The following is a 13800-nucleotide window of genomic DNA, read 5'->3' on the forward strand; positions in this document are numbered from 1 at the left end:
GATACGGTTTAACCTGTACAATTCTCTACACAAGAAAGAAGGTTGATACAGCTTTGCCATAATACAACGTAACAGCAGAGAGGGGAGTCCCAAAACAATGAGTAAATAACAGGGCCACAAATAACTTCTGAGAACTCGAAAATATTAAAATAAAGCTGAAAAGCAAGTTGCCCCAAATGCAAAATGTGGTATCCAGAATGAGATTCTGGAACAGAAAAAGGATATTAATGAAAAAACTGGTGAAATACAAATAAAGTCTATTTTTTAGTTAATAGTATTGTGCCAACAGTAATTTCTTAGTTTTGATAAATATACCAGTTATATAAGATGCTAATATCAGGGAAAGCTGAGTGTAGGGTATATGGGAACTCTCAGTACTAACTTCCCAATTTTTTTATAAATCTAAAATTATTCCCAAATAAAAGGTAATTATCTGTAACACTAGCCATAAGAAAGAACAAGTTTGAGTCAGCTGTAGTGAGGCAGATGATCCTAGAGCCTGTTACACAGAGTGAAGTAAGTCAAAAGATAAAAACAAATATAGTATACTAACACTATATGGAACCTAGAAAAATAGTACTTACAGATGAACCTATCTGCAGGGCAGGTATAGAGATAAACACATAGAGAATAGACCCGTGGATACAGTAGGGGAAGGGGAGAGTGGGACATACCGAGAGAGTAGCACTGAGACACACATATTACTAAACGTAAAACAGACAGCTAATGGGAAACCGTTGTATAACACAAGAAGCTCAACCCGGTACTCTGTGACAACTCAGAGGGGTAGGATGGTGTAAACGGTGGGAGGGAAGTTTGAAGAGGGAGGGGATATAAGTATACTTGTGGCTGATTCATGTTGTTCTATGGCAGAAACAAACAGTACTGTAAAGCAATTATCCTCCAATTAAAAATAAATTTTTTAAAAAGGTCATTACCTCACAAGGGTAGAGGAAGGGGATACATTTGTCAAAATGCACCCCACTTTGTAGTTAAAATGTACATGCAAATTATATCCTAATAAAGTTAATTAAACAAACAAAAATGAAGTTGCATGTTATACATATACACACACACACATATATAGTCAATACAATACCATTTATGTAAAACTTGCTTACCCTGTTTCTGTATGAATGGACAAATTCAGGTTAGAAACCACCTCAGAGGAGGGTGAGAATATATGAGGGGAGGGCAAATAAGGCACTTGCTTTGGGCACAAAATTTAAGAGGATGCCAAGAAACTCAGCAATCATAAAAAAACAAATTTAAAGAACTAAACTCTCCAGAAAGTTGGCATAGAGGGAACATAACTCAACATAATAAAGGCCATCTATGACAAACCCACAGCTCAACAAATCATACTCAACAGTGAAAAGCTGAAAGCATTTCCTCTGAGATCAGGAACAAGACAAGGATACCCACTCTCACCACTTTAATTAAACACAGTTTTGGAAGTCTTAGCCACAGTAATCAGAGAAGAAATACAAATATTAATAAACAGAATCCAAATTGGAAAGGAAAAAGTAAAACTGTTACTGTTTGCAAACAATGTGATAGTATATACAGAAAATCCTAAAAATGCCACCAGAAAGCTACTAGAACTCATCAATTAATTCAGTAAGTTGCAGGATACAAAATTAATATACAGAAATCTGTTACATTTCTATATACTAACAATGAACTATTAGAAAGAGAAATTAAGGAAATAATTTCATTTATTACCGTCACTCCAAAAAGAATAAAATACCTAGGAATAAAAAGGAGGCAGAATACTTATACTCCAAAAATTATAAGACATAGATGAGAGTAATTGAAGACAACAGAAACAGATGGAAAGATATATTTTCTTGGATTGAAAGAATCAATATTGTTAAAATGATCACACTACCCAAGGCAATCTACTGATTCAAGGCAATTTCTATCAAATTACCAATGACATTTTTCACAGAATTGGAACAAAAATTTTTTAAATTTGTATAGAAACATAAAAGACCTGAAATACCCAAAACAAGCCTGAGAAAGAAGAATGGAGCTGAAGAAATTACGCTTGCTGGCTTCAGACTATACTACAAAGCTACAGTCATCAAAACAGTATGGTACCGGCACAAAAAAAGACACAAAGATCAATGCAATAGGATAAAAAGCCCAAAAATAAACCACAAACATATGCTCAATTAATCTATAAGAACAGGGGCAAGAATATACAATGGGGAAAAGACAGTCTCTTCAGTAAGTGGTGATGAAGAAACTAGACAGATAAGTGTAAAAGAATGAAGTCAGAACATTCTCTAATACCATACACAAAAATAAACTCAAAATGGATTAAAGAGCTAAATGTAAGACCAACCATTTTAAAACTCCTGGAGGAAACCATAAGCAGAACACTCTTTGACATAAGTCACAGCAATATTTTGAGGGATCCATCTCCAAAGGAATGGAAACAAAAGCAAAGATAAGCAAATAGGACCTCTTTAAACTTAAAAACTTTTGTACAACAAAGGAAATCGTAAACAAAATGAAAAGACAACCTATGAACTGAGAGAAAATATTTGTAAACAATGCAACCAACAAGGGATTACTTTCCAAAATATACAAACAGCTCATACATCTCAAAAAAAATTTTTAAATGGGCAGAAAACCTAAATAGATACTTCTACAAAGATATACAGATGGCCAACAAGCACATGAAAAGATGCTCAACATCACTAATTAATTATTAGAAAAAGGCAAATTGAACCACAATGAGGTATCACCTCACACCAGTCAAAATAACCATCATCAAAACAGTCTACAAATAATAAATGCTGGAGAGAGTATAGAGTAAAGGGAAACCTCCTACACTGTCGGCAGGAATGCAAATCGGTGCAGCCACTATGGAGAACAGTATGGAATTTTCTTAAAAAACTAAAATTAGGGAATTCCCTGGTGGCCCAGTATTTTGGACTCAGTGCTTTCATTGCCGGGCCCGTGTTTAATCTCTGGTTAGGGGGCTAAGATCCCACAAGTCGCAACATGGCCAAAAAAAAAAGAAAGAATGTCATCTGCAACAATATGGATGGGCCTACAGATTATCACTAAGCGAAGTCAGACAGAGAAAGATAAATATCATATGATATCACATATGTAGGATCTAATAAATGACACAAACAAACTTACTTGCAAAACAGAAACAGTCTCACAGACATACTGTTACCAAAAGGGAATGGGAAGGGGAGGGAGAGATGCGATAAATTAGGTATTTGGAATGAACAGACACACACTACTGTATATAAATTAAACAACAAGGACCTACTATATTGCACATGGAATTATATATATTCAATATCTTACAATAATCAATAATGGGAGAGAATTTGAAAACATATATGCATATACATTTATATGTATAACTAAATCACTTTGGTGTACACCTGAAACATTGTATATCAACTATACTTTGACTTAAGAAAATAATTTAAGTTAAAATTTAGAGCAAAAAAGATCCACAATGAACCAAGTATCAAAATTTTAAATAAAGACAAGCTAAGTAGAGCAAGGGGGAAATTCAGTCCTCCCAGTCCTGATGCCTCCCCCTGGGAGACAGAGGAAGACGACCTGCAAAATGAGGCTTTAACTACAGCGTCTTAGGTCTGGAAAGTATAGAGAGCTCTGAAGCAGAACGAGCAAAACGTTAGTGTCTGTACAGTAGGTTCTGTGCTATTGTGTATTTTGTTTACTAATTTAAAAAAATAATAAAAGCAATGAAAATTAGGAAGAAAATAATGCAAGGTACTCCATCTTGGCAAGCTATTTAAATCATTTTATAAAAGTCCACTCTTACCTGAAAAGTATGAATTGTTCTTGCCCATGCATGTTTTATGTGGCAATACTGCATTAGTTTCCCAAAATCCACAGTTACTTCCAGGCCAGCCATATTATTAATGGTCAAAAATCTTCTCTTTCCAAAAGTTACATCAGTTTTATCCTGTCACCAAAACAAATAACTGCTCTTTATGTTTTCAAATATGTACTCTACAAAGGTCTATTTGGGATTGAACATAAAATGCAAGCACCTTATAAATAAAATAGCATGAATCATTGTTAAGAATTTCAAAAAGCTTAAAATCTATGCTTGAGCACCAACTGAATACAGACACACCCAAATACTTTAATAAACATAAATGGAAGTTTTTGATCATTGAAATTTAACCTTAATTTGACCCTTCAGAGAACAGTTTGTATTGCTGTTCTTACTCTAAAGACTATACATTTTACTTCTTGCAATGATTGTATAAGTTGCATATATTTTTGGCAAAGAGTTCACTTTTCTTTACAAATTTTAAAAAATAAACTTTTAAGTTTACAAAGGTGTTTATACAATGAGGGCAAATTCAAGGAGACCACTTGTATAGCTTCTATATTTAAGCAGCAACCAAGGAAATGCCGCTTTGTAAAACACAAGTGTATCACTTGTCCCTTGGTTTTGTTACTTGAGCACTTCAAACTTACTAAAAATTTGTTTCTTCACAAAGTCTCCCAGAAAATGTAAGAGAAAGGAACATTTCCCAACTAATTTTATGAGGCCAGCATTAGTTGGCTTCATAAACTCAGAAAAGATATCACTGGAAAACTACAAACCAAGATTCCTCATGGATACAAAGCCAAAAATTCTTAACAAAAAATTATGGAAGAAAAATGTCAGCTCTCATATGATTATATTCTGAATCAATCCTCGGGAAATAAAAAGAAAACCAAATCTATCCTTCATAGGTAAAAAGGTACTATTTTTCTGTTATCACCTACCGCTGTTATAAAAAATATTTCTCCATTGCAGAGTCGAGTACCACTTTCAAAGTCATGCTTATTTTTAGCAAAACCAGGAGTACCACCATTAAAGTCTTCGCCACTGGCGTTTAATTCATTACTTTGTTGACTGTTCAAAGTATTTCCAGGGAGTAACTCTGAGAGATACGCATTCCTGGTACAACAAATTTTATCACCAACTCCAAATTCAAGTCTATTCTGGTGGTTTCTGGGATAGAAAATAAGAATACAGTATGAGAGTTTGGAAAACCTCAATTTCATATTCTTTATGCAACTGATTCCCACTCAGATCTGATCCAATTCTCAAAATAATTTCCACAGACTCTTCACATCACCTTTGTTCTCCAAAGGTCACCAAGAAATCAGCAGGCTCCCAGAGTTGTGATCTGATTACCTACACTCACTGCAGGACCTCAAACTCAATGACATTTCCCAGCTGACTTCTTTCAAGCTAGAAGTTTTGGCATAAAGGCTGATATCTGTCTTTCCCTTCACATTCCAAACGTTACCAGAAGTCTTATTGACTCTACCTTTTAAATTCATCCTCTCCTCTCCTATCTCTGTTATCACTACTCCAATTCAAGTCTCACACATTTATACATATTTCTATTATAATAATTATGACACTGTATCAGAGTAATAGCAGCAAATTGGTAAATGCTTTATGTTATTTCATTTCATCCTTACTACAACGTTATGAGGGAGATTCTGAGTAAGTATGTAAGTATGCTTACACGGGAAGGTGAAATTACCTGCTCAGGACTGAGACCCAGACTCGATGGCCCCAATCATGTGCTTTTTAATTTTTTTTTAACCCTTTGTTGGGGTACCTATCATGTTTTTTGTCTCTTTACTCAATAGACAAGTAGATCCTCTAGTAACTTACACATTTCTGGGTTCTCTGCACTTAATAAATGGTATTATTATTATTAAGTGAAAGTCGCTCAGTCATGTCCAACTTTTTGTGACCCTGTGGACTAATAAAATCCATGGAATTCTCAAGGCCAGAATACTGGAGTGGGTAGCCTTTCCCTTCTCCAGGGGATCTTCCCGACCCAGGAATCAAACTGGGGTCTCCTGCATTGCAGGGGGATTCTTTACCCACTGAACCACAGGGGAAGCCCTATTGATAAATGCAAGAGAAGTTATTTAGCCTGTCCTACGTGTGAACAGCACGGCTTTTCTATCCGCTCATTTCCCCGATAGATGTTCACCTAAGGGTCTCTCTGCAGGCATCCTGTTGCTAAGGTTCTTGAACACATTCCACGCATATCTAATTTGAAAAACTGCCCTAAATTCTCAAAGCTCAGTGTGTAGAGGCTAGAGGTAGGAAACCGCAAGGACAATTTTACTCCTTATTTTTCTCATTACGCTGATGGCCAAAAATTCCTAAGGACCTATCTCATACTTAATTGAAGAGATCATCTGACTTCACAATGGAGAAAAAAGACTTTTAAATATGCAACTACAATGATAACCATCAATGATAAACTGCAATGATAAGCAAACAAAAGGACGGAGAATCCAGGAAGCACTGTCCTCACCTGATTAGATGTCCTGTGTAGTGCTGGCAACAGCACGCGTTGATCACGTCACAGTCCTGCCTGCAACACAGGAAAACGCAAGGGTCACTTTAACGGAATCTCTTTTGTGTAGATTTCTTTTACCAACAATTATGATATATGGGATTCTATCAAAAGTTTCCAGAGCTTTCCTCAGGAAAAGGTATTTAGTAATTGTGATTTAAATACAAGTATTTCTTCCGTTCAGATTTCCAAATATAATATTTGGTAGAAAGAGCCCTCTTTAGAGAATTCCCTGGTGGTCCAGGGGTTAGGACTCAGTACGCTCACTGCCATGGGCCTGGGTTCTATCCCTAGTCAGGGAACTAAGATCCCACAAATTGTGCACTGTGACCAACAAATAAATGAACGTATGAATGAACAGCCCTCTTTAAAAACTGCCTTCTGCTGAGTCTACCAAAGAAATACCTCAAAATAAGAGAGAATTCATAGTGATGAACTACTAGAGTCTCCCATTTCAATAGCATCTAGATTAATAAGGTATGAAATTTAAAAGATGCAGTTTTAAAAACAATACAATATTGTAAATGCTTTACCTTCTAAATGCAATAAATTGTGATGTTTTCACGTCTTCTAGGTCCTTTTCTTTGAGTAAAGTACTAACTGCAGAATATAAATCTGATGATTCAAGAGAAAAAGAAAAGCACTGAATTATAACACTGAATTAACACTGAATTAACACAGAAAAGCACTGAATTATAACACTGTTTCAATCAGTCAGTTCAGTCACTCAGTCGTGTCTGACTCTGTGACCCTATGGACTGCAGCACACCAGGCCTCCCTGTCCATCACCAACTCCCGGAGCTTACTCAAACTCATGTCCATTGAGTCAGTAATGCAATCCAACCATCTCATCCTCTGTCGTCCCCTTCTCCTCCTGCCTTCAATCTTTCCCAGCATCAGGGTCTTTTCCAATGAGTCAGTTCTTCCCATCAGGTGAGCAAAGTATTGGAGTTTCAGCTTCAGCATCAGTCCTTCCAATGAACACCCAGGACTGATCTCCTTTAGGATAGACTGGTTGCATCTCCTTGCACTCCAAGAGACTCTCAAGAGTCTTCTCCAACACCACAGTTCAAAAGCATCAATTCTTCAGCACTCAGCTTTCTTTATAGTCCAACTCTCACATCCATACATGACACTGGAAAAACCATAGCTTTGACTAGATGAACCTTTGTTGGCAAAGTGATGTCTCTGCTTTTTAATATGCTGTCTAGGTTCGTCGTAACTTCTCCTCCAAGGAGCAAGCGTTTTTGAATTTCATGACTGCAATCATCATCTGCAGTCATTTTGGAGGCCAAGAAAATAAAATCTGTCACCATTTCCATTGTTTCCCCATCTATTTGCCATAAAGTTATGGGACCAGATGCCATTATTTTAGTTTTCTGAATGCTGAGTTTTAATACAACTTTTTCATTCTCCTCTTTCACTTTCATCAAGAGGCTCTTTAGTTCTTCTTCACTTTCTGCTATAAGGGTAGTGTCATCTGCATATCTCAGATTGATATTTCTCCCAGCCATCTTGATTCCAGCTTGTGCTTCATCTAGCCTGCATTTCGAATGATATACTCTGCATGTAATTTAAATAAGCAGGGTGACAATATACAGCCTTGACGTACTTCTTTCCCTATTTGGAACCAGTCTTGTTTCATGTCCAGTTCTAACTGTTACTTCTTGACCTGCATACAGATTTCTCAGGAGGCAGGTCAGGTGGTTTGGTATTCCCATCTCTTTTAAGAATTTTCCACAATTGGTTGTGATCCACACAGTCAAAGGCTTTGGCATAGTCAATAAAGCAGAAGTAGATGTTTTTCTGGAACTCTCTTGCTTTTTCAATGATCCAGTGGATGTTGGCAATTTGATCTCTGGTTCCTCTGCCTTTACTAAATCCAGCTTGAACATCTGGAAGTTCACGGTTCACGTACTGTTGAAGCCTGGCTTGGAGAATTTTGAGCACTACTTTGCTAGTGTGTGAGATGAGTGAAATAGTGCAGTAGTTTGAACATTTTTTGGCATTGCCCTTCTTTGGGATTGGAATGAAAACTGACCTTTTTCAGTCTTGTGGCCACTGTTGAGTTTTCCAAATTTGCTGGCCTATTGAGTGCAGCACTTTCACAGCATCATGTTTTAGGATTTGAAACAGCTCAACTGGAATTCTATTGCCTCCACTAGCTTTGTTCATAGTGATGCTTCCTAAGGCTCACTTGACTTCACATTCCAAGATGTCTGTCTCTAGGTGAGTGATCACACCATCGTGGTTATCTGGGTCATGAAGATCTTTTTTGTATAGTTCTTCTGTGTATTCTTGCCACCTCTTCTTAATATCTTCTGCTTCTGTTAGGCCCATATGATTTCTGTCTTTTATTATGACCATCTTTGCATGAAATGTTCCCTTGGTATCTTTAATTTTCTTGAAGAGATCTCTAGTCTTTCCCATTCTATAGTTTTCCTCTATTTCTTTGCACTGATCACTGAGGAAGGCTTTCTTATCTCTCCTTGCAATTCTTTGGAACTCTGCATTCAAATGGGTATACCTTTCCTTTTCTCCTTTGCTTTTGGCCTTTCTTCTTTGCTCAGCTATCTGTAAGGCCCCCTCAACCATTTTACCTTTTGGCATTTTTTTTTTCTTGGGGATGGTCTTGATCACTGCCTCCTGTACAATGTCACAAACCTCTGTCCATAGTTCTTCAGGCACTCTATCTATCAGATCTAATCCCTTGAATCTAGTTCTCACTTCCACTGTATAATTGTAAGGGATTTGACTTAGGTCATACCTGAATGGTCTAGTGGTTTTCCCAACTTTCTTCAAATTAAGTCTGAATTTGGCAATAAGGCATTCATGATCTGAGCCAGTCAGCTCCCGGTCTTGTTTTTGCTGACTGTATAGAGCTTCTCCATCTTTGGCTGCAAAGAATATAATCAATCTGATTTCAGTATTGACCATCTGGTGATCTCCATGTGTAGAATCTTTTCTTGTGTTGTTTGAAGACGGTGTTTTCTATGACCAGAGCATTATCTTGGCAAAACTAACAGCCTTTGACCTGCTTCATTTTGTACTCCAAGGTCAAATTTTCCTGTTACTCCAGGTATCTCTTGACTTCCTACTTTTGCATTCCAGTCTCCTATAATGAAAAGGACATCTTTTTTGAGTGTTAGTTCTAGGAGGTCTTCATAGAATCATTCCTGGTTGGGGCAGACTTGGATTACTGTGATACCGAATGGCTTGCCTTGGAAACAAACAAAGATCATTCTGTCGTTTCTGAGATTGCATCCAAGTACTACATTTCGGATTCTTTTGTTGACTATGAGGGCTATTCCATTTCTTCTAAGGGATTCTTGCACACAATAGTAGATATAATGGCCATCTGAGTTAAATTCACCCATTCCTGTCCATTTTAGTTCACTCTTTCCATCTCCTGTTTGACCACTTCCAATTTGCTTTCATTCATGGATTTAACATTCCAGATTCCTATGCAATATTTCTCTTTACAGCATCAGACCTTGCTTCCATCACCAGTCACATCCACAACTGGGTGTTGTTTTTGCTTTGGCTCCATCTCTTCATTCTTTCTGGAGTTATTTTTCTACTGATCTCTAGTAGCATATTGGACACCTACTGACCTGGGGAGTTCATCTTTCAGTGTCCTATCTTTTTGCCTTTTCATAGTGTTCATGGGGTTCTCCAGGCAAGAATACTGAAGTGGTTTGCCATTCCCTTCTCCAGTGGCCCACTTTTTGTCAGAACTCTCCACCATGACCCGTCCGTCTTGGGCTGCCCTACATAGCATGGCTCATAGTTTCAGTGAGTTAGACAAGTCTGTGGTCAGTGTGATCAGTTTGATTAGTTTTCTATGACTGTGGTTTTCATTCTGTCTGCCCTCTGATGGATAAGGATAACAGGTTTATGGAAGCTTCCTGATGGGAGAGACTGACTGAGGGGAAACTAGTTCAGAATTCCTGCTAAGGGGTCTCATCAAATGGGATACAGGTTCACCACGGGAGGATCAACCTTATTTGCTTCATCAGCCAGAACAAAAGAAAACAGAATGAAGGCAAGGGTTCCAGACATTCTTTCTCAACCACTAGCCCAGACTGCTCCTAATCTGTAGTATCATCACTGCGTATTTATCGATGGTTTGTAAACGCTAAATTTAAAGTATGAGCAAGAGGCCAAAATATGTAACAGAATCACTGATGTGCGACTTCTATTTTAAGCTCTGGTGGCACTAGTGGTCATCAGTTATAGTTTGAGAATCTATATGCTTTGCAATTGTGATTTCATCTTTAATTTAATCATCACAACATGCATATAAGGCATGTATTATTATACCCGGAGCTGACATTTAGCTAATACAGACCAGTATAAAATAGGGAGATATTTCTATAATGACTAGAAAACAGCTACTCCCCAAACACCACAAAGTCCTCCCTCGCATCCCAACCATGTCTTTCCCTCCTCCAGAATCCCCAGATCTCCCCATGATTCAACAAGTAATAGGTTAACCCTGACACAGGAAGAACATCTAGTCCAATAGTGACCAGACTCTAACCAGCTATTAAATAGTTTAACTCTCACCACTGATTACACCCTTGCTACGAAAGTGAAACTGAGGCCCTTGGAAGTAAAAGAAGTCTTCCAGCAGGGTAGGGTGGCCAGCTTCCCTCTTTTAGTGCTCAGATCACTGATAGTGATAATGTCCACTTACAACTTGTCCTTCCTCACTGCCTGAGAAGCTGGCTTCCTCTCATCTCTCTTAGCAATGTTACAAATCAGGGAACATTTCTCAGGAAAGAGAGAAGATATAAAAATTGGGGAAAAAACATTTCAGGCTTTTAGGTCTTTCCCTCATAGATAAATCAAAAGGGAATGAAAAAGCCCAGTACTTGTAAGCCCTCCTCTAGGAAGACAGAATTAGTTGCTCATGGAGCCCTTCATTTTTCAGATGAAGGAAGGGTTATCAGTAAAACATGGCCAACACTCAGCTTACCTCCAGCCAAGCCCTGCTTGCAAAGGTCTCCCAGAACCCTGTTTTCTTTCACACGTACAGGATCATGCTATTCTGCTCCCTGCTCTGTTCACTGTCCCTACATCTCCCAGATCAATATACACACTGTATTTCCTTAATTCAGAGATAGGCATTTCTTCTCACATTTTAGCATCACTGGAATTCCAGCCTGTCTCAGGGTTTTGTATCCTGCAATAATGGGAATAACTGGGTAATTTATTAAGAAATACTTATTTCTTAAGTATTAAGTAATAACACTTAATTATTCATGAAAAAGTACTATATGCCTCTCTAAGAAGTATTTATTCAATTCTCTTAAAGCAGAGACTCGTTTTCCGGCTGAAGTTTATAATTAAGATAGAGAAACAGCATCAGCTAAGCTCTGCTACCATTCTGAAACAACTTTTTTTTTTTAAGTACATTCTCATTAATGAAAAGAATGGGTGCCAGAAATAAAACTTATTTCAGGTAGATCTAAATGGAATAGCAGAGAAAGAAAGTTTCTTAACCATAGCTGTCTCATTTTCTTCAACTGTACTAATATCTACTATGAACTAAGCTATGGTGAGGATAAACATTATCTATAAATTATTCACAACATGTGGAATAAAAAACAAGCCAAAAACAATGCACAGCTTATAATCCAATTTATGTAAAACTAATACATGTCTGTGTATGCATGGCAACCCACTCCACTATTCTTGCCAGGAGAACCCCACGGGCAGGGCAGCCTGGCAGGCTATAGTCCATAGGGTTGCACAGAGTCAGACACGACTGAAGTGACTTAGCACGTACACATGGATATAATTAAGTTTTATAAAGATAAACACCAAGCTCTTTCTATGGATGTAAATTTTATGGGAGTTGACTCAGGAGAAGAGGAGTGGGAATAACTAAAGGAAATATTAATTTTTATTTCAAACGCTTCTGTATCATTTGACTTCTGCTAAGGGATGTAAATGGTTTCTATAATTAAAAAAAAAAAAAAAAACACCACCAAAAACGCATTTATAGAATCCCATTATTACCTGATCTCAGTTAAAAAAAGAATATCGTAACGTGTGAATGAACACTAACCCAAGGGAACTACGATGGGGGCTCACAGGGAGGAAAGGCTTACGGATAAAGTTGGATGTCAATTAATATCACATGCCGAGTGAAAGCTGCTAAGTAAGAAGCACATAATTTGAAGAACTGTGGCAACTACAATAAATCCTCAATAACAACCCAATTCAATTTTGAGTAAACCACTACACTATTTTTAAAAGCTTGCTAAGCAAGTTTATAATATAAAGATCCAAAGGTACAATCTATTTAAATAAACTCATTTGGAGTAATAATTTAATATCTATTATTTACAAAAAAATAACATCACTTTGCCAACAAAGGTCCATCTAGTCAAAGCTATGGTTTTTCCAGTAGTCATATATGGATGTAAGAGGTGGTCTATAAAGAAAGCTGAGCGCCAAAGAACTGATGCTTTTGAACTGTGGTGTTGGAGAAGACTCTTGAGAGTCCCTTGGATTGCAAGGAGATCCAACCAGACTTTATTTTGGGGGGCTCCAAAATCACTGCAGATGGTGACTGCAGCCATGAAATTCAACGACACTTGCTCCTTGGAAGCAGAGTTATGACCAACCTAGATAGCATATTAAAAAGCAGAGACATTACTTTGCCAACAAAGGTCCGTCTAGTCAAGGCTATGGTTTTTCTAGTGGTCATGTATGGATGTGAGAGTTGGACTATAATGAAAACTGAGTGCTGAAGAATTGATGCTTTTGAACTGTGGTGTTGGAGAAGACTCTTGAGATTCTCTTGGAGTGCAAGGAGATGCAACCAGTCCATCCTAAAGGAAATCAGTCCTGAATGTTCATTGGAAGGACTGATGTTGAAGCTGAAACATATTGGCCACCTGATGGCAAGAACTAACTCCCTAGAAAAGACCCTGAGGCTGGGAAAGATTGAAGGTGGGGGGAGAAGGGGATGACAGAGGATGAGATGGTTGGATGGCATCACCGACTCAACGGACATGAGTTTGAGTAAACTCCGGGAGTTGGTGATGGACAGGGAGGCCTGGCGCGGTGCATTCCATGGGGTCGCAAAGGGTCAGACACAACTGAGTGACTGAACTGATTTACAAAAAAAATAACATTTACATAGCTCCTCAAAACTGACAAATGCCCTCAACCTTCACAACTGTTCCACACTGTCACTATTACCCCCATTTTACCAATGGTGGAGTGATCAGACACGACTCATCCACACAGGGAGAAGAGTCCCTTGTCTCATGCATTTTCTCAGTCTTATCACCCTGTTATCCTAATACTCCTAATTAGAAGTAATGTTTGTCCATTTTATTAGAAACAGAACTGTTAGGAACTCAGCTTAGCAACAGTTTGACAGCCACTA

At 37.8% G+C, this 13800-nt stretch overlaps 1 protein-coding gene across 2 annotated transcripts in view; it reads right to left on the reverse strand.

Moving 5' to 3' along the window:
- HELB (DNA helicase B) overlaps positions 1–13800 on the reverse strand; it is a 45154-nt gene that overhangs the window by 16699 nt on the left and 14655 nt on the right. For both annotated transcript variants that reach the window (XM_061130635.1, XM_061130626.1), the window contains exons 8-11: positions 6926–7007; positions 6351–6410; positions 4786–5014; positions 3824–3967 (exon numbers count right to left, since the gene is read on the reverse strand). In XM_061130635.1, coding sequence (XP_060986618.1) covers positions 3824–3967; positions 4786–5014; positions 6351–6410; positions 6926–7007 — 515 coding nt within the window. The remainder of the gene's footprint in view (positions 1–3823; positions 3968–4785; positions 5015–6350; positions 6411–6925; positions 7008–13800) is intronic.

The sequence above is a fragment of the Dama dama genome, chromosome 3, assembly GCF_033118175.1.
Source record: "Dama dama isolate Ldn47 chromosome 3, ASM3311817v1, whole genome shotgun sequence".
NCBI lineage: Eukaryota > Metazoa > Chordata > Mammalia > Artiodactyla > Cervidae > Dama > Dama dama.